The 19,012-nt window shown below is 49.7% G+C and overlaps 1 protein-coding gene across 1 annotated transcript in view; it reads left to right on the forward strand.

The window, feature by feature from the left end:
• vil1 (villin 1) overlaps nucleotides 1-19,012 on the forward strand; it is a gene marked incomplete at its 5' end in the record, with an annotated part of 34,549 nt that overhangs the window by 5,367 nt on the left and 10,170 nt on the right. Inside the window, 8 exons of the mRNA XM_080533268.1 lie at nucleotides 6,469-6,579; nucleotides 10,077-10,282; nucleotides 10,958-11,036; nucleotides 13,386-13,484; nucleotides 15,439-15,592; nucleotides 15,914-16,014; nucleotides 16,456-16,593; nucleotides 18,287-18,445. Of these exons, the coding sequence (XP_080389394.1) occupies nucleotides 6,469-6,579; nucleotides 10,077-10,282; nucleotides 10,958-11,036; nucleotides 13,386-13,484; nucleotides 15,439-15,592; nucleotides 15,914-16,014; nucleotides 16,456-16,593; nucleotides 18,287-18,445 (1,047 nt within the window). The remainder of the gene's footprint in view (nucleotides 1-6,468; nucleotides 6,580-10,076; nucleotides 10,283-10,957; nucleotides 11,037-13,385; nucleotides 13,485-15,438; nucleotides 15,593-15,913; nucleotides 16,015-16,455; nucleotides 16,594-18,286; nucleotides 18,446-19,012) is intronic.

Here is a 19,012-nt window from a genome sequence, read left to right on the forward strand (position 1 = left end):
CCACCACGACCCCACACCACCCCTAGTGTCCTTACCACCACGACCCCACACCACCCCTAGTGTCCTTACCACCACGACCCCACACCACCCCTAGTGAAACACACACTGGCCCACTTGACAGATGAACTGCCAATGACGACACTTAACAACAGGCTTTTGAAATAACATAACATTACGGATGTGACACGGTTACCACAGGGGGGGGTGGTACAACCCTTCTCCTGGGGAGCCACAGGTTGCGCTGGCTTTCTGTCAGAGCCTTGCACTAACAAACACACGTTTAGCTAATGGGGTGGCTGTGTCTCAGGAGGTAGAGGCTGTGTCTCAGGAGGTAGAGGCTGTGTCTCAGGAGGTAGAGGCTGTGTCTCAGGAGGTAGAGGCTGGTGGAGGTAGAGGCTGTGTCTCAGGAGGTAGAGGCTGTGTCTCAGGAGGTAGAGGCTGTGCCTCAGGAGGTAGAGGCTGTGTCTCAGGAGGTAGAGGCTGTGTCTCAGGAGGTAGAGGCTGTGAACCCCAAATTGCTCCCAGTGAGCGGGGCCGGCGCCTTGCATGGCAGCTCGCCGCCATTGGTGTGTGAATGTGTGTGTGAATGGGTGAATGAGAGGCCGTTGTAATGCGCTTTGGATAAAGGCGCTATATAAGTGCAGTCCATTTTCCCTTTACCCTATTCTACCTCAGAGCAGCTCGCCTCATATCACTCACTACCTCGACACCTGACACCAACAACACAAAAACAACACAAAAACAACACAAAAACCACCTCCTTCAGACAGGTTCATCTCACATTCAAGCGCATGCGTGACTAAATATAAACAGTTGCCCAACTGCCTTGTGGTAGTCGTTCTAGGTGAACCAGCTAGCTCTCAGCTGGAGGTGTGATAATAATAATAATAATAATAATAACTTTAGTTGTATTGCGCTTTTCCTGCAAACGTTGCAGCTCAAAGTACTTTAATCATTATATAATCTTGATTGAATTATTTAGTCATTGAAAGGCAATATTAAAAAGATGGGTTTTTAGTCTTGACTTGAACATATGTGCTGAGGTTGCATCCCTAATGTAAACTGGCAGTGAGACACAATCTGGGAGCATAAAATGAGAATGCAGCCTCACCAAACCTCTTCTTTTGTACATGCTGTCCTTTGATGACCCTTGCAATCACTTTGAGGTTAATTATCAACTATTATTATACTGTACATACTTTGGTACAGTCAATTGAACCGTGATATCAGGTTAGTCAGGACAGTTAAATTGGTTTAATATGTATTTAATGAGATGGTGGTACATGCACAGGCTTGGTGTAATCGGATGGCTCCGCACACACAATGTCCTACTGAACAGAATTATTGTGTATTATGTAATTTCTACTACACTACACACAGTATGTTGAGGTTTACACACAGTATCTGTGTACATAAGTTATTTACATCAGTGTATCTAGATTAGATTAGATTAGATTAGATGTATTGTCCCCAGGGGGAAATTCATTTTCACACCACTGTACAGTCTACATACAGTACATACATACACACCGTATAACACAGACAACAACAGACAGTACTACACATGACAGGTACACAGGTACACACACTCAGCGCAGTCTGTTATTTAAGGCAACAATGGCTTAGTGTTCAGTAGGCGAGGTACATGGCATTCAGCGTGTATCCTCATCCATGTGTCCTTGTCCATCTCAGAGGTTCCTCTTACATGTACATCAATTAAGCAATACCACACGAGAATAACAACCTCAAGTGTGATATTGCTTTTATACAACAGTTCTACAGCGCTATTTATTAATTAACAGTTATAAGCGACAACAGATTATGATTTGTTTGTTTATTTAATCATAAAAAAAATCAAAATAAACTTCTTTTTTTTTTAACCGCAACTGAACTTCAAATGGACTGTTGCCTAGTAACCTGAACACAAACATGTAGTCTAATTAACGGTCATTTGGTAGAACATCTGTGCGGCGGAGTGATATATTTAACTGACATATAGTTAAAAGTCCCAGTGCTGTTATACTGTATATCGGCACTCATGGAATGCCTCTTGTCCAATCAAATTACTTAGTACGGTATACAACTGTTGTATAATGTTATTTTATTCATGATCTTGCTTCACAACCAATTTCCCCTCAAAAGTTGAAAGTTGCAAATAGGAAGTAGTGAGCATCCCAGTGACAGGCTGTGTCTCCTTCCTGTGTCTCCTTCCTGTGTCTCCTTCCCGTGTCTCCTTCCTGTGTCTCCTTCCTGTGTCTCCTTCCCGTGTCTCCTTCCCGTGTCTCCTTCCTGTGTCTCCTTCCTCTGTCTCCTTCCTGTGTCTCCTTCCTGTGTCTCCTTCCTGTGTCTCCTTCCTGTGTCTCCTTCCCGTGTCTCCTTCCTGTGTCTCCTTCCTGTGTCTCCTTCCCGTGTCTCCTTCCTGTGTCTCCTTCCCGTGTCTCCTTCCTGTGTCTCCTTCCCGTGTCTCCTTCCTGTGTCTCCTTCCTGTGTCTCCTTCCTGTGTCTCCTTCCTGTGTCTCCTTCCCGTGTCTCCTTCCCGTGTCTCCTTCCTGTGTCTCCTTCCCGTGTCTCCTTCCTGTGTCTCCTTCCCGTGTCTCCTTCCTGTGTCTCCTTCCTGTGTCTCCTTCCTGTGTCTCCTTCCTGTGTCTCCTTCCTGTGTCTCCTTCCTGTGTCTCCTTCCTGTGTCTCCTTCCTGTGTCTCCTTCCTGTGTCTCCTTCCCGTGTCTCCTTCCCGTGTCTCCTTCCTGTGTCTCCTTCCCGTGTCTCCTTCCCGTGTCTCCTTCCTGTGTCTCCTTCCCGTGTCTCCTTCCTGTGTCTCCTTCCTGTGTCTCCTTCCTGTGTCTCCTTCCTGTGTCTCCTTCCTGTGTCTCCTTCCTGTGTCTCCTTCCTGTGTCTCCTTCCTGTGTCTCCTTCCCGTGTCTCCTTCCTGTGTCTCCTTCCCTTCCTGTGTCTCCTTCCCGTGTCTCCTTCCTGTGTCTCCTTCCTGTGTCTCCTTCCTGTGTCTCCTTCCTGTGTCTCCTTCCCGTGTCTCCTTCCTGTGTCTCCTTCCTGTGTCTCCTTCCTGTGTCTCCTTCCCGTGTCTCCTTCCCGTGTCTCCTTCCCGTGTCTCCTTCCTGTGTCTCCTTCCCGTGTCTCCTTCCTGTGTCTCCTTCCTGTGTCTCCTTCCTGTGTCTCCTTCCTGTGTCTCCTTCCTGTGTCTCCTTCCTGTGTCTCCTTCCTGTGTCTCCTTCCCGTGTCTCCTTCCTGTGTCTCCTTCCCTTCCTGTGTCTCCTTCCCGTGTCTCCTTCCTGTGTCTCCTTCCTGTGTCTCCTTCCTGTGTCTCCTTCCTGTGTCTCCTTCCCGTGTCTCCTTCCTGTGTCTCCTTCCTGTGTCTCCTTCCTGTGTCTCCTTCCCGTGTCTCCTTCCTGTGTCTCCTTCCTGTGTCTCCTTCCTGTGTCTCCTTCCTGTGTCTCCTTCCTGTGTCTCCTTCCCGTGTCTCCTTCCTGTGTCTCCTTCCTGTGTCTCCTTCCTGTGTCTCCTTCCCGTGTCTCCTTCCTGTGTCTCCTTCCCGTGTCTCCTTCCCGTGTCTCCTTCCTGTGTCTCCTTCCCGTGTCTCCTTCCTGTGTCTCCTTCCTGTGTCTCCTTCCCGTGTCTCCTTCCCGTGTCTCCTTCCTGTGTCTCCTTCCCGTGTCTCCTTCCTGTGTCTCCTTCCTGTGTCTCCTTCCTGTGTCTCCTTCCTGTGTCTCCTTCCTGTGTCTCCTTCCTGTGTCTCCTTCCTGTGTCTCCTTCCTGTGTCTCCTTCCCGTGTCTCCTTCCTGTGTCTCCTTCCCTTCCTGTGTCTCCTTCCCGTGTCTCCTTCCTGTGTCTCCTTCCTGTGTCTCCTTCCTGTGTCTCCTTCCTGTGTCTCCTTCCCGTGTCTCCTTCCTGTGTCTCCTTCCTGTGTCTCCTTCCTGTGTCTCCTTCCCGTGTCTCCTTCCTGTGTCTCCTTCCCGTGTCTCCTTCCCGTGTCTCCTTCCTGTGTCTCCTTCCTGTGTCTCCTTCCTGTGTCTCCTTCCTGTGTCTCCTTCCCGTGTCTCCTTCCTGTGTCTCCTTCCCGTGTCTCCTTCCCGTGTCTCCTTCCCGTGTCTCCTTCCTGTGTCTCCTTCCTGTGTCTCCTTCCTGTGTCTCCTTCCTGTGTCTCCTTCCTGTGTCTCCTTCCCGTGTCTCCTTCCTGTGTCTCCTTCCTGTGTCTCCTTCCTGTGTCTCCTTCCTCTGTCTCCTTCCTGTGTCTCCTTCCTGTGTCTCCTTCCTGTGTCTCCTTCCCGTGTCTCCTTCCTGTGTCTCCTTCCCGTGTCTCCTTCCTGTGTCTCCTTCCTGTGTCTCCTTCCTGTGTCTCCTTCCTCTGTCTCCTTCCTGTGTCTCCTTCCTGTGTCTCCTTCCTGTGTCTCCTTCCCGTGTCTCCTTCCCGTGTCTCCTTCCTGTGTCTCCTTCCCGTGTCTCCTTCCCGTGTCTCCTTCCTGTGTCTCCTTCCTGTGTCTCCTTCCTGTGTCTCCTTCCTGTGTCTCCTTCCCGTGTCTCCTTCCCATGTCTCCTTCCTGTGTCTCCTTCCTGTGTCTCCTTCCTGTGTCTCCTTCCCGTGTCTCCTTCCTGTGTCTCCTTCCTGTGTCTCCTTCCTCTGTCTCCTTCCTGTGTCTCCTTCCTGTGTCTCCTTCCTGTGTCTCCTTCCCGTGTCTCCTTCCTGTGTCTCCTTCCCGTGTCTCCTTCCTGTGTCTCCTTCCCGTGTCTCCTTCCTGTGTCTCCTTCCTGTGTCTCCTTCCTGTGTCTCCTTCCTGTGTCTCCTTCCTGTGTCTCCTTCCCGTGTCTCCTTCCTGTGTCTCCTTCCTGTGTCTCCTTCCTGTGTCTCCTTCCTGTGTCTCCTTCCTCTGTCTCCTTCCTGTGTCTCCTTCCTGTGTCTCCTTCCCGTGTCTCCTTCCTGTGTCTCCTTCCTGTGTCTCCTTCCTGTGTCTCCTTCCTGTGTCTCCTTCCTGTGTCTCCTTCCTCTGTCTCCTTCCCGTGTCTCCTTCCTGTGTCTCCTTCCCGTGTCTCCTTCCTGTGTCTCCTTCCTGTGTCTCCTTCCTGTGTCTCCTTCCCGTGTCTCCTTCCTGTGTCTCCTTCCCTTCCTGTGTCTCCTTCCTGTGTCTCCTTCCCGTGTCTCCTTCCTGTGTCTCCTTCCTTCCTGTGTCTCCTTCCTGTGTCTCCTTCCTTCCTGTCTCCTTCCTGTGTCTCCTTCCTGTGTCTCCTTCCCGTGTCTCCTTCCTGTGTCTCCTTCCTCTGTCTCCTTCCTGTGTCTCCTTCCTGTGTCTCCTTCCTGTGTCTCCTTCCTGTGTCTCCTTCCTGTGTCTCCTTCCTGTGTCTCCTTCCTGTGTCTCCTTCCTGTGTCTCCTTCCTGTGTCTCCTTCCTTCCTGTGTCTCCTTCCTGTGTCTCCTTCCTTCCTGTCTCCTTCCTGTGTCTCCTTCCTGTGTCTCCTTCCTGTGTCTCCTTCCCGTGTCTCCTTCCTGTGTCTCCTTCCTCTGTCTCCTTCCTGTGTCTCCTTCCTGTGTCTCCTTCCTGTGTCTCCTTCCTCTGTCTCCTTCCTGTGTCTCCTTCCTGTGTCTCCTTCCTGTGTCTCCTTCCTGTGTCTCCTTCCTCCTTCCCGTGTCTCCTTCCTGTGTCTCCTTCCTCTGTCTCCTTCCTGTGTCTCCTTCCCGTGTCTCCTTCCTGTGTCTCCTTCCTGTGTCTCCTTCCTCTGTCTCCTTCCTGTGTCTCCTTCCTGTGTCTCCTTCCTGTGTCTCCTTCCTCTGTCTCCTTCCTCTGTCTCCTTCCTGTGTCTCCTTCCCGTGTCTCCTTCCTGTGTCTCCTTCCCGTGTCTCCTTCCTGTGTCTCCTTCCCGTGTCTCCTTCCCGTGTCTCCTTCCTGTGTCTCCTTCCTGTGTCTCCTTCCTGTGTCTCCTTCCTGTGTCTCCTTCCTGTGTCTCCTTCCCGTGTCTCCTTCCTGTGTCTCCTTCCTGTGTCTCCTTCCCGTGTCTCCTTCCCGTGTCTCCTTCCTGTGTCTCCTTCCCGTGTCTCCTTCCTGTGTCTCCTTCCCGTGTCTCCTTCCTGTGTCTCCTTCCCGTGTCTCCTTCCTGTGTCTCCTTCCCGTGTCTCCTTCCTGTGTCTCCTTCCTGTGTCTCCTTCCTGTGTCTCCTTCCTGTGTCTCCTTCCCGTGTCTCCTTCCCTTCCTGTGTCTCCTTCCTGTGTCTCCTTCCTGTGTCTCCTTCCTGTGTCTCCTTCCCGTGTCTCCTTCCTGTGTCTCCTTCCTGTGTCTCCTTCCTGTGTCTCCTTCCTGTGTCTCCTTCCTGTGTCTCCTTCCTGTGTCTCCTTCCCGTGTCTCCTTCCTGTGTCTCCTTCCCGTGTCTCCTTCCCGTGTCTCCTTCCTGTGTCTCCTTCCTGTGTCTCCTTCCCGTGTCTCCTTCCCGTGTCTCCTTCCTGTGTCTCCTTCGTCCTTCCCCGCAGGTGGACATGAGCTGGAGCAGCTTCAACAAGGGGGACGTGTTCCTGCTGGACCTGGGCAACCTCATCATCCAGTGGAACGGACCCAAAAGCAACCGCATGGAGAGACTGAAGGTAGGGGTCCATCCACCTGCATGGAGAGACTGAAGGTAGGGGTCCCTCCACCTGCGTAGAGAGACTGAAGGTAGGGGTCCATCCACCTGCGTAGAGAGACTGAAGGTAGGGGTCCCTCCACCTGCATGGAGAGACTGAAGGTAGAGGTCCATCCACCTAGAGAGACTGAAGGTAGGGGTCCATCCACCTAGAGAGACTGGAGGTAGAGGTCCATCCACCTAGAGAGACTGAAGGTAGAGGTCCATCCACCTAGAGAGACTGGAGGTAGAGGTCCATCCACCTAGAGAGACTGGAGGTAGGGGTCCATCCACCTGCATGGAGAGACTGAAGGTAGGGGTCCATCCACCTGCGTGGAGAGACTGAAGGTAGGGGTCCATCCACCTGCATGGAGAGACTGAAGGTAGGGGTCCATCCACCTAGAGAGACTGAAGGTAGGGGTCCCTCCACCTGCATGGAGAGACTGAAGGTAGGGGTCCATCCACCTGCATGGAGAGACTGAAGGTAGGGGTCCATCCACCTGCATGGAGAGACTGAAGGTAGAGGTCCCTCCACCTGCATGGAGAGACTGAAGGTAGGGGTCCATCCACCTAGAGAGACTGAAGGTAGGGGTCCATCCACCTGCGTAGAGAGACTGAAGGTAGAGGTCCATCCACCTGCATGGAGAGACTGAAGGTAGGGGTCCATCCACCTGCGTAGAGAGACTGAAGGTAGAGGTCCCTCCACCTGCATGGAGAGACTGAAGGTAGGGGTCCATCCACCTGCGTGGAGAGACTGAAGGTAGGGGTCCATCCACCTGCATGGAGAGACTGAAGGTAGAGGTCCATCCACCTGCGTAGAGAGACTGAAGGTAGGGGTCCATCCACCTTCATGGAGAGACTGGAGGTAGGGGTCCATCCACCTGCATGGAGAGACTGAAGGTAGGGGTCCATCCACCTGCGTGGAGAGACTGAAGGTAGGGGTCCATCCACCTGCATGGAGAGACTGGAGGTAGGGGTCCCTCCACCTGCATGGAGAGACTGGAGGTAGGGGTCCATCCACCTGCATGGAGAGACTGAAGGTAGGGGTCCCTCCACCTGCATGGAGAGACTGGAGGTAGGGGTCCATCCACCTAGAGAGACTGAAGGTAGGGGTCCCTCCACCTGCATGGAGAGACTGGAGGTAGGGGTCCATCCACCTGCATGGAGAGACTGAAGGTAGGGGTCCCTCCACCTGCATGGAGAGACTGAAGGTAGGGGTCCATCCACCTAGAGAGACTGAAGGTAGGGGTCCCTCCACCTGCATGGAGAGACTGGAGGTAGGGGTCCATCCACCTAGAGAGACTGAAGGTAGGGGTCCCTCCACCTGCATGGAGAGACTGAAGGTAGAGGTCCATCCACCTGCGTAGAGAGACTGAAGGTAGGGGTCCATCCACCTGCATGGAGAGACTGAAGGTAGGGGTCCATCCACCTGCATGGAGAGACTGAAGGTAGGGGTCCATCCACCTAGAGAGACTGAAGGTAGGGGTCCCTCCACCTGCATGGAGAGACTGGAGGTAGGGGTCCATCCACCTAGAGAGACTGAAGGTAGGGGTCCCTCCACCTGCATGGAGAGACTGAAGGTAGAGGTCCATCCACCTGCGTAGAGAGACTGAAGGTAGGGGTCCATCCACCTGCATGGAGAGACTGAAGGTAGGGGTCCATCCACCTGCATGGAGAGACTGGAGGTAGGGGTCCCTCCACCTGCATGGAGAGACTGAAGGTAGGGGTCCATCCACCTGCGTGGAGAGACTGAAGGTAGGGGTCCCTCCACCTGCGTGGAGAGACTGAAGGTAGGGGTCCATCCACCTGCGTAGAGAGACTGAAGGTAGGGGTCCATCCACCTGCATGGAGAGACTGGAGGTAGGGGTCCATCCACCTGCATGGAGAGACTGAAGGTAGGGGTCCCTCCACCTGCATGGAGAGACTGGAGGTAGGGGTCCCTCCACCTGCATGGAGAGACTGAAGGTAGGGGTCCCTCCACCTGCATGGAGAGACTGAAGGTAGGGGTCCATCCACCTGCATAGAGAGACTGAAGGTAGGGGTCCATCCACCTGCATGGAGAGACTGAAGGTAGGGGTCCATCCACCTGCGTAGAGAGACTGAAGGTAGGGGTCCATCCACCTGCGTAGAGAGACTGAAGGTAGGGGTCCATCCACCTGCATGGAGAGACTGAAGGTAGGGGTCCATCCACCTGCATGGAGAGACTGGAGGTAGGGGTCCCTCCACCTGCATGGAGAGACTGGAGGTAGGGGTCCATCCACCTGCGTAGAGAGACTGAAGGTAGGGGTCCATCCACCTGCATAGAGAGACTGAAGGTAGGGGTCCATCCACCTGCATGGAGAGACTGAAGGTAGGGGTCCATCCACCTGCGTGGAGAGACTGAAGGTAGGGGTCCCTCCACCTGTGTGGAGAGACTGAAGGTAGAGGTCCATCCACCTGCATGGAGAGACTGGAGGTAGGGGTCCATTTTGGACCAGATCCAGCTACATACAGATGAACCCTTAAGGTTTCAGTATCCAACAAACTCAGTTTGTGCAAAGTTTCTTTTTGTTTTTGTTTTTTCCGTGTGGGGCAGTCCCACTCGTATTTTTCTTTTTATTGATAGAGGCAGTATAGATTATGACAGGAAGGATGGGTGAGAGAGAGAGGAGGATAGAGACAGTAGAGATTGACAGGAAGGATGGATGAGAGAGAGAGAGAGGAGGATAGAGACAGTAGAGACTGACAGGAAGGATGGGTGAGAGAGAGAGAGAGGAGGATAGAGACAGTAGAGATTGACAGGAAGGATGGATGAGAGAGAGAGAGAGAGGAGGATAGAGACAGTAGAGATTGACAGGAAGGATGGGTGAGAGAGAGAGAGAGAGAGGAGGATAGAGACAGTAGAGATATGACAGGAAGGATGGGTGAGAGAGAGAGAGAGAAGGATAGAGACAGTAGAGATTATGACAGGAAGGTGAGTGAGAGAGAGAGACAGAGAAGGGATGACAAGCAGGACATGTCCGCGGCCGGAAACGAACCGGGAACCCCCGCGGTTACGTGGTCGACGCTTAACCCGCTACGCCACCTAAGCTACGCCCCTGAGTTTACTAACCTAGCCAATACAGCATGAGATGCATCAAACTGCAGCTAGCCACTTCGAGCCACATTCCTTGACTCCTTATGTGGGCGGTGGTTCTATGTCAGGTCGTCGACATACAGGAGATGATCACAGGCCTTTCGTGAGCTTAGAATTATAAGGTTCTATCTCCGTTTAGGGCAGTTCGGAGATATTGAGCGTCAAAGTTTTTACATTCCATTATGTTTTGTGAGATGGAACCTTTGTATTTTATTAATTACTAACTCAAAAATGTCAACATTTTAAAAATAACACCACACAGGCATTAATAAACACCTAATGGATCAGATTATGTAAAAAACTAAATTTTGACAAAAATGGAGATAGAACCTTATAATTCTAACGTCACGCTTTGTTTCCTCCAGGGGATGACCCTGGCCAAGGACATCCGTGACAGGGAGCGAGGGGGCCGAGCCCAGCTGTCCGTGGTGGAAGGCGATGATGAGAAGTCCTCGGAGGAGGCTGTGAGACTGATGAAGCAGAACCTGGGAGAGCGCCGAGACATCAGGGACGCCGTCGTATCCGACAACGTGGTCGACGACAACCTGAGGCTCAGCGTCAAGCTCTTCCAGTGAGTGCTGCTGCTGCCCAGATCCCAGGGGGGTGTTTGTGGAAGCAATTTACCATGAGAGGAAGGGGGGTTGTGGACGGAAAACACAGAAACAACAAGCAACAGATAAGATGAGCACATAGAACATTGAGTTACCAAACGGGGAGGGGGGGTGGCAGGGTTAGGGGAGATGGTTAGGGGTAGGGGAGGTTGTATGCATGTCCAGGGGGGGGAGATGGTTAGGGGTAGGGGAGGTTGTATGTGTGTCCGGGGGGGGGGGGGGTGGCAGGGTTAGGGGAGATGGTTAGGGGTAGGGGAGGTTGTATGCATGTCCAGGGGGGGGGGGTGGCAGGGTCAGGGGAGATGGTTATGGGTAGGGGAGGTTGTATGCATGTCCAGGGGGGGGAGGGGGTGGCAGGGTTAGGGGAGATGGTTAGGGGTAGGGGAGGTTGTATGCATGTCCGGAGGGGGGGGGTTCCAGAGTCTCTGAGTGGCTGAGGGAGAGAGTTCCAGAGTCTCTGAGTGGCTGAGGGAGAGAGTTCCAGAGTCTCTGAGTGGCTGAGGGAGAGAGTTCCAGAGTCTCTGAGTGGTTGAGGGAGAGAGTTCCAGAGTCTCTGAGTGGCTGGGGGAGAGAGTTCCAGAGTCTCTGAGTGGCTGAGGGACTTGTGTGTGACGTGGTGTTCGTCCTCTCTCCAGTATCTCCGACGCGCAGGGTAACCTGGTGGTGCAGGAGGTGGCCATGAAGCCGCTGACCCAGGATATGCTGAATCCCAAGGTGGGTCTTCCTGTCAACCAGTGGTGTAGTCTAGTGTTTTCTAGTGGGTATACCTACTGTGATTTTCCCCTCCCAGCCTCATATCGTTCATTTCAGAAGGCCAAGAAAATAAATCTGCGCTCCCTGTCTAACGTTATACTGTATATCTTTATATAACATGACATGTTATAAGGCTGATCTGTGCATGATAGTGCTGCATTTTGACATATTTCATGTCGCATTTCCCCCCGTTGTAGATGGTATATGACGCTAGTCCAATGGTCCAAAAGTCAAGTGCTTCGTAACACTTTAGACGGGGTGAATTTTATGAATGAAAGTGTGAAAGTTCTGTCACAAAACGCTGTTACGTATCCTTGCACATTTTTAAGTGGGTATACGGAAATCCTTGGCCTTTCCTATTGGGCATACGCCGTAGTCCTGCGTATCACGTAGACTACACCACTGCTGTCAAGTCAAGTCTGAAAGACTCCTCAGACAGGGTTCCCGCACTGGTCTTAAAAAGCCTTGAAGTCTAAAATCCAGTAATCTGATTCATAAGGCCTAAAAAGGTCTTACATTTCAGGTATTCGGTCTAAAACAAAATGAGGTGCTAGGTCTTAAAAATGAGATTAGATTGTCCTGCAAGGTAATCAGTCCGACCACATCTATTTACGCAGAAATTAATCAAGCTGGAACCAATATTTATTTTATATGAATTATCCTTCAGACTTTTTTGTCTGTATGGCAGTGAAATCCCTGATTTCATCACCTCGAGGATGACAAAAAGCTACCATATGGTGTCGCAAATAGGCCCAAAATTATATTCAAAGAGGTCTTAAATTAGACTTGTTGAAGCGTGTAGGAACCCCTGCTCAGAAAAAAAGACTCATGTTGAGAAAGATCAGGGAATGTCAGGTGTAGGCTTTGTCTCGGTTCAACTGACTGATTAATCAAGCTTTTGTTTGAATGATTTTGTCATTGTAATGCAGAACTAAGACAAATATACTTCTCCTTGGCCAAGCCTAGCATGGGGTGCCAAAAGTAAATGGACTGCACTTATACAGCGCCTTTATCCAAAGCGCTTTACAACGGCCTCTCATTCACCCATTCACACACACATTCACACACCAATGGCGGCAAGCTGCCATGCAAGGCGCCGGCCCCGCTCACTGGGAGCAATTTGGGGTTCAGTGTCTTGCCCAAGGACACTTCGACATGTGGCCAGCCGGGGCTCGAACCGCCGATCTGCCAACCTTGCGATCATTTGACGGAGGCTCTACCTCCTGCGCCACAGCCGCCCCATATATAGCCTAAAGTCTTTCACCAGAGCTACAGTTGGTTACTCAAAAAGCACCGTCTATTGCCGACACTATGTTGTGTGAATCAGGACGTGTATATTCATGGAGGCCCTCATGCCTGAATTGAGTTGGGTATCATCAGTACTCAAGTTGTAAAAGAAAATCAGGGGGGATGGTGGATTATATCATATGGGGACAATTTTAGCATCCCCACAGCGTCAGTGACTTCAGTGTCAGTGACTTGGTGGTAAAAATGTCATTGCATGTGTGCGTGCCCCCCCCCCCCTCGCCCACAGTATTTTACTCAATATGCGCAAAACTAAATGTTGAAATAGCAGTAATACCACGTTCATTGATAGAATGACATAAGGGATGGAAAGGGGGGATGGCAGTTTTAGAAGGGGGATGATTTTGACCATTTTTATTTCAGGGGGGATGCCATCCCCCCTCATCCCCCCTCAACTCGAGTGCTGGGTATCATAGTAATCATTTCCAATCTGATGAACATTAACTTCTTTAGAGAGATTATTAGGTTTACAATAATGTCACATACACTCACTGGCGGACCCAGAGGGGGGCAGGGGGGGCGACCGCCCCTCCTGGTGCCCCACGGTTGAAAAATGTCTCTCTTAAGTGCCCTTTTGAGTGGCAAAAATGCCCTTTCGAGTGTCGAAAATGAGAGGACGTGCCCTATTGGTGCCCCTCCAATGGTCTAAACTTGACCATGTGCCCCCACCGTTGAAAAACGTCGCACTAAAGTGCCCTTTTGAGTGGCAAAATTAGAGGATGTGCCCTATTGGCTGCCCTTCCAATGGTCTAAACTTAACCATGTGCACTGATGGGGTCCCATGTTGTGCAGTAGGTGCCCTTTTTTTCTTTTCGCCCCCCCCTGCCCTTCAAACAGCCTGAGTCCGCCACTGCTAAACACTGCATACACTTGCAACTTAATGTTATGATGCTGAAAAATGTATCAAGACAGACACCCACAAATCCTCAGTAATAATAACAGAGATAAACCAATATATATATATATATATATATATAATATCTAACCGTTCTGACCGTTTCTCAGGACTGCTATCTGTTGGACCAAGGTGGAGTAAGAATCTTTATCTGGAAAGGGAAGAAGGCCTCGGCGACAGAGAGGGCTGAGTCACTGGAGAAAGCAGAAGTGAGCAAACATGACAACATTTCACACTTGTTCCCCCAACGCTCATGTCACTCTGCTGCCCTCTACAGGGCATTCAATCAATTTGCAAGTAGTCACATACACATCCACTTCTTGTATAAACCAGAGAGATACACAATAAAGTTAATTCAGACACACATTTCAACACGTAACAGAGAGGCACAACTACCAGGCCGGTAGGTAGGTAGGTAGCGAATAGGTAGTTAGGTAGGTACGGTAGGTAGGTAGCGAATGTGGTAGGTAGGTAGGTAGGTAGCAAATAGGTCGTTAGGTAGGTAGGTAGGTAGGTAGGTAGCGAATGTGGTAGGTAGGTAGGTAGGTAGGTAGCGAATAGGTAGGTAAGTAGGTACGGTAGGTAGGTAGCGAATGAATGTAGGTAGCGAATGTGTTCGGGGTCCTGCCGTTACAGACAACGTATCACATTGTGATTGGCTGTGATGACGTTGGCTGTGATGACGTTACACATTGTGATTGGCTTGCAGAGCCGTAAACGGGAGCCATCTGGGTTACAGGAGCGGGCTAGTTTGCTAACGTGGTTAGGGTTAAGGTTAGTGTTAGGGTTAGGGTTAGGGTTAAGGTTAGGGTTAAGGTTAGGGTTAAGGTTAGGGTTAGGGTTTGGGTTAGGGTTAAGGTTAGTGTTAGGGTTAGGGTTAGTGTTAGTGTTAGGGTTAGTGTTAGGGTTAGTGTTAGTGTTAGGGTTAGTGTTAGGGTTAGGGTTAGTGTTACTGTTAGGGTTAGTGTTAGTGTTAGGGTTAGTGTTAGTGTTAGGGTTAGGGTTAAGGTTAGGGTTAGGGTTAGTGTTAGTGTTAGGGTTAGTGTTAGGGTTAGTGTTAGTGTTAGGGTTAGTGTTAGTGTTAGGGTTAGTGTTAGTGTTAGTGTTAAGGTTAGGGTTAGGGTTAGTGTTAGTGTTAGTGTTAAGGTTAGGGTTAGGGTTAGTGTTAGTGTTAGGGTTAGTGTTAGGGTTAGTGTTAGTGTTAGGGTTAGTGTTAGTGTTAGGGTTAGGGTTAGTGTTAGGGTTAGTGTTAGGGTTACTGTTAGGGTTAGTGTTAGGGTTAGTGTTAGGGTTAGGGTTAGGGTTAAGGTTAGGGTTAGGGTTAGTGTTAGGGTTAGTGTTAGGGTTAAGGTTAGTGTTAGGGTTAGTGTTAGGGTTAGGGTTAGGGTTAAGGTTAGGGTTAGTGTTAGTGTTAGTGTTAGGGTTAAGGTTAGGGTTAGTGTTAGTGTTAGTGTTAAGGTTAGGGTTAGGGTTAGTGTTAGGGTTAGGGTTAGTGTTACTGTTAGGGTTAGTGTTAGTGTTAGGGTTAGTGTTAGTGTTAGGGTTAGGGTTAGGGTTAAGGTTAGGGTTAGGGTTAGTGTTAGGGTTAGTGTTAGGGTTAAGGTTAGTGTTAGGGTTAGTGTTAGGGTTTAGGGTTAGGGTTAAGGTTAGGGTTAGGGTTAGTGTTAGGGTTAGTGTTAGGGTTAAGGTTAGTGTTAGGGTTAAGGTTAGGGTTAGGGTTTGGGTTAGGGTTAGGGTTAAGGTTAGTGTTAGGGTTAAGGTTAGGGTTAAGGTTAGGGTTAGGGTTAAGGTTAGGGTTAGGGTTTGGGTTAGGGTTAGGGTTAGGGTTAGGGTTAGGGTTAGGGTTTGGGTTAGGGTTAGGGAGGGTGGAGTTCACATTGACATTGTTTGCTAGCGTTAGCAAACTAGCCCGCTCCTGTAACCCAGATGGCTCCCGTTTTACGGCTCTGCAGCATAACGTAACAGCCAATCATACAGTGACACGTCATCAGTAACGGCAGGCCAGCACCCCCCGAACACATCCGGTATCTACACCGGCCTGATGTGAGATAACAAACACTTACACGGTAACAGCGTGGACGAAAGCGAACGTTTTTTTTGACATCCCATACGTTAAACCCATTAAACCCATTAAACCCATTAATCCTAATCTTGAAATTCTAGGCGTACAAGAAGGCGAAGGGGTACCCTCCCTTCACCTACGTGGAGACGGTGAACGACGGGGCGGAGTCTGCCGTGTTCAAGCAGCTGTTCCAGAAGTGGACCGTGAAGGCCCAGACGGCGGGGCTCGGCACCACAAACGCCGCAGGGAAAATCGGTGAGCGAGCGACGAGCGTGGACGACACGCAAAACCCCCTCGTCTAGAACAAATGCAGTGTCAGCGAGGAACCGCCAGATTTGTATGGGTGTTGTTGGGGAGTATGTGGGGCGGCTTTCTTTCTTCTTCTATCAGGACGACTGCCAGTGGCCCCTGGCCCGAGCTAGATTACTCTTCCTGCTACGACTGGTGGATTGATGATTCACTTGCTTAGTCAAATGTATCGATTGTAAGTCGCTTTGGAATAAGGCGTCTGCTGAATGCCAAACATGTAAATGTTAATGTTAAATGCATCTCTCTGTGTTCTACTTGACCATGAAGCCAAGGTGGAGCAGGTCAGGTATGATGCCACCTCCATGCACGCCAGGCCGGACATCGCCGCCCGGGAGAAAATGGTGGACGACGGAACAGGCACGACCGAGGTCAGGAACAATCACAGATGCATTTTTACAACAATAATAATAATAACTTTTATTCGTATAGCACTTTTCCTGCAAACGTTGCAGCTCAAAGTGCTCCGATCATTATATAATCATCATTTAATTATGTCGAATGTGTAATTAATAGAATGATCATTCATTGCTCTCTCCTCTGTATCCATCCTTCTTTTATATTATTCTTCAACACATTGAACAAGTCAACTCTAATTTTCTGAACCTCTCTGGTGAGCCCAGGCCATGAAAGCAGTGTTCAATCAGTTTAATTCAGTTTAATTCAGTTTAATTCCATTTAATTCCGTTTAGTTCCGTTTATTTCAGTTTAATTCAGTTTAATTCCGTTTAGTTCCGTTTATTTCAGTTTAATTCAGTTTAATTCAGTTTAATTCATGTCATTAGAAAGGTGTAATCTTTAAACCCACTCAGGTTTGGAGGATAGAGGACAGCCAGCTCGTACCGGTGGACAGGAAGTGGTTTGGTCACTTCTACGGAGGCGACTGTTATCTCATCCTGTACCACTATGAAGTCAACCACAGGACACACCACATCTTGTACATCTGGCAGGTCAGTGCCCCTCTGCCCATCGACATCCCGGTCCATCATTGTAATGAAGGGTTTGGTGGATTACACTCAGGAGAATACACAAGGCTAATGTGTAACAGATCTGTCATGTTAGGGTCACAATGTCTATGACTTGCTGTGTTGGTGTTTGTGCTGCTGCTGTGTTTAGGACTGTAAGACTTGGAGACCCCCCCCCATATATTAGGGTATCTATGGCATTTGTTGTGTCCCCCCCTGTCTGTTTTTTCTTTTCTCTTCTTTTCTTTGTGTTTTTAATAATAATAATACTAATAATAATAATAATATCTTTAATTTCTATAGCGCCTTTCAAACAACCCAAGGACGCTTTTTTGTTTAAATAAAAGAACATATGCTCTGTTATTGTTTATGGACACTGTACTGCATATAGGGAAGTGCAGAACTAGTTTTCTACTCTCACCTGGGACCATAACCCTCCCCACGGACACTGGGACCATAACCCTCCCCACGGACACTGGTTGTTCTGATGTCCTGATGTCTACTCTCACCTGGGACCATAACCCTCCCCACGGACACTGGTCACCTGGGACCATAACCCTCCCCACGGACACTGGTTGTTCTGATGTCCTGATGCCCACAAACAAACCCAAGCCCCTACTTCCTGTTCAAGGACTGGATACGTACTGCCATCTTGGTTATCCTGGTTCAAAATATAATAACAGATCCAAATACGTGTCTAGGGTGAAAAACCCTAGGGGTTGTTTCTTAACACTAGAATAGGCAGCCGTGTCTATTGTACCCACTATAAGAGCCGCCTCGGGGGTCACATGACCATAGTCTTTACAATGGGAAGCTGCGACTTACACACAACGACCACTAACTGGCCGTCTTGTAAATTAGCCTGCCTCCTCCTACACAGAAAAACTGCAAAATAGCTTCATACTAGCTTATCCTGATGTGGTTTTGAAAATGTAAGGATACTGGGTGGTAGAACGCTCATATCTAGAAAAGGCATGAAAGGAGGGTCCTGACATTTGATCGAGTGCAAAGAATCTCACTCATTAAAATCCTCACAGGGTCAAATGACCCCACCCATGGCTGTTCTAGTGTTAATGACCCCACCCATGGCTGTTCTGGTGTTAATGACCCCACCCACGGCTGTTCTAGTGTTAATGACCCCACCCACGGCTGTTCTAGTGTTAATGACCCCACCCACGGCTGTTCTAGTGTTAATGACCCCACCCACGGCTGTTCTAGTGTTAATGACCCAACCCATGGCTGTTCTAGTGTTAATGACCCCACCCACGGCTGTTCTAGTGTTAATGACCCAACCCATGGCTGTTCTAGTGTTAATGACCCCACCCACGGCTGTTCTAGTGTTAATGACCCCACCCACGGCTGTTCTAGTGTTAATGATCCCACCCACGGCTGTTCTAGTGTTAATGACCCCACCCACGGCTGTTCTAGTGTTAATGACCCCACCCACGGCTGTTCTAGTGTTAATGACCCCACCCATGGCTGTTCTAGTGTTAACTGTAGAACAGTACAGCTCTATGCATTATGTCGGCCGCTGCCTGGAGAAAAAACTGGGTTCACATCACGAAAAGTAATATCATGACGTTCCTCTTATTCCCATGTCAAACGTCTGCCATCAGCTTCCTTTGCCCACAATCTCTGAGAACAGGCCTTCATGTTGTGTTTGATGTGCTCAACGCAGGGTCGCCATGCGAGCGCAGCAGAGCTGGCTGCCTCTACTTTCCAAGCCAACGTTTTGGACAAGCAGCATAACGGAGAGCCGGTCCAGATCCGGGTGCCCATGGGGAAAGAGCCCCTCCACCTCATGGCCATATTCAAGGGAAAGATGGTGGTCTACGAGGTAGGTACTGTGTTCCTCGGTCAAGGTGTTTTTTTAAGGAAAGCCTTGAAACGTTTCAAGTATATTATTATCAGGAAAAAGTGGTCACTTGCAAATGAGGCAGACTTTGGAATCAAAATGAATTTGGCACGAAGAGACGCAGTGAGGAAAGGCAACAGCGATGGGTTAAATCTATGGGTTGGATGGGATCCAATGTTGCTGGAAATATTTTTTTATTTGACATGTCGGTTTCATCTTGAACTTGATTGTAACCATTGTTGGCAAGAAGTTTGAACACATTACACCAATCCTGAGATCCCTCCACTGGCGACCAGTCTCTCAGAGAATTGAATTAAAAATCCTCCTAAGTACATACAAATCACAAAATGGTCTTGGACCAAAATACATATCAGATCTCCTCCCACCCTATATTCCCACAAGGCCCATAAGGTCAGCTGAGACAAATCAGCTAATAATTCCAAGAGTGAAAACAAAACACGCTGCAGCAGCTTTCAGTCACGCTGCCGCATGCTCCTGGAACAAACTCCCTGAAGAAATCAAATATTTAAATCTAAGCTAAAAACCTTC

This window comes from Nansenia antarctica (genome assembly GCF_963989245.1).
Source record: "Nansenia antarctica genome assembly, chromosome: 6".
Classification (NCBI taxonomy): domain Eukaryota; kingdom Metazoa; phylum Chordata; class Actinopteri; order Argentiniformes; family Microstomatidae; genus Nansenia; species Nansenia antarctica.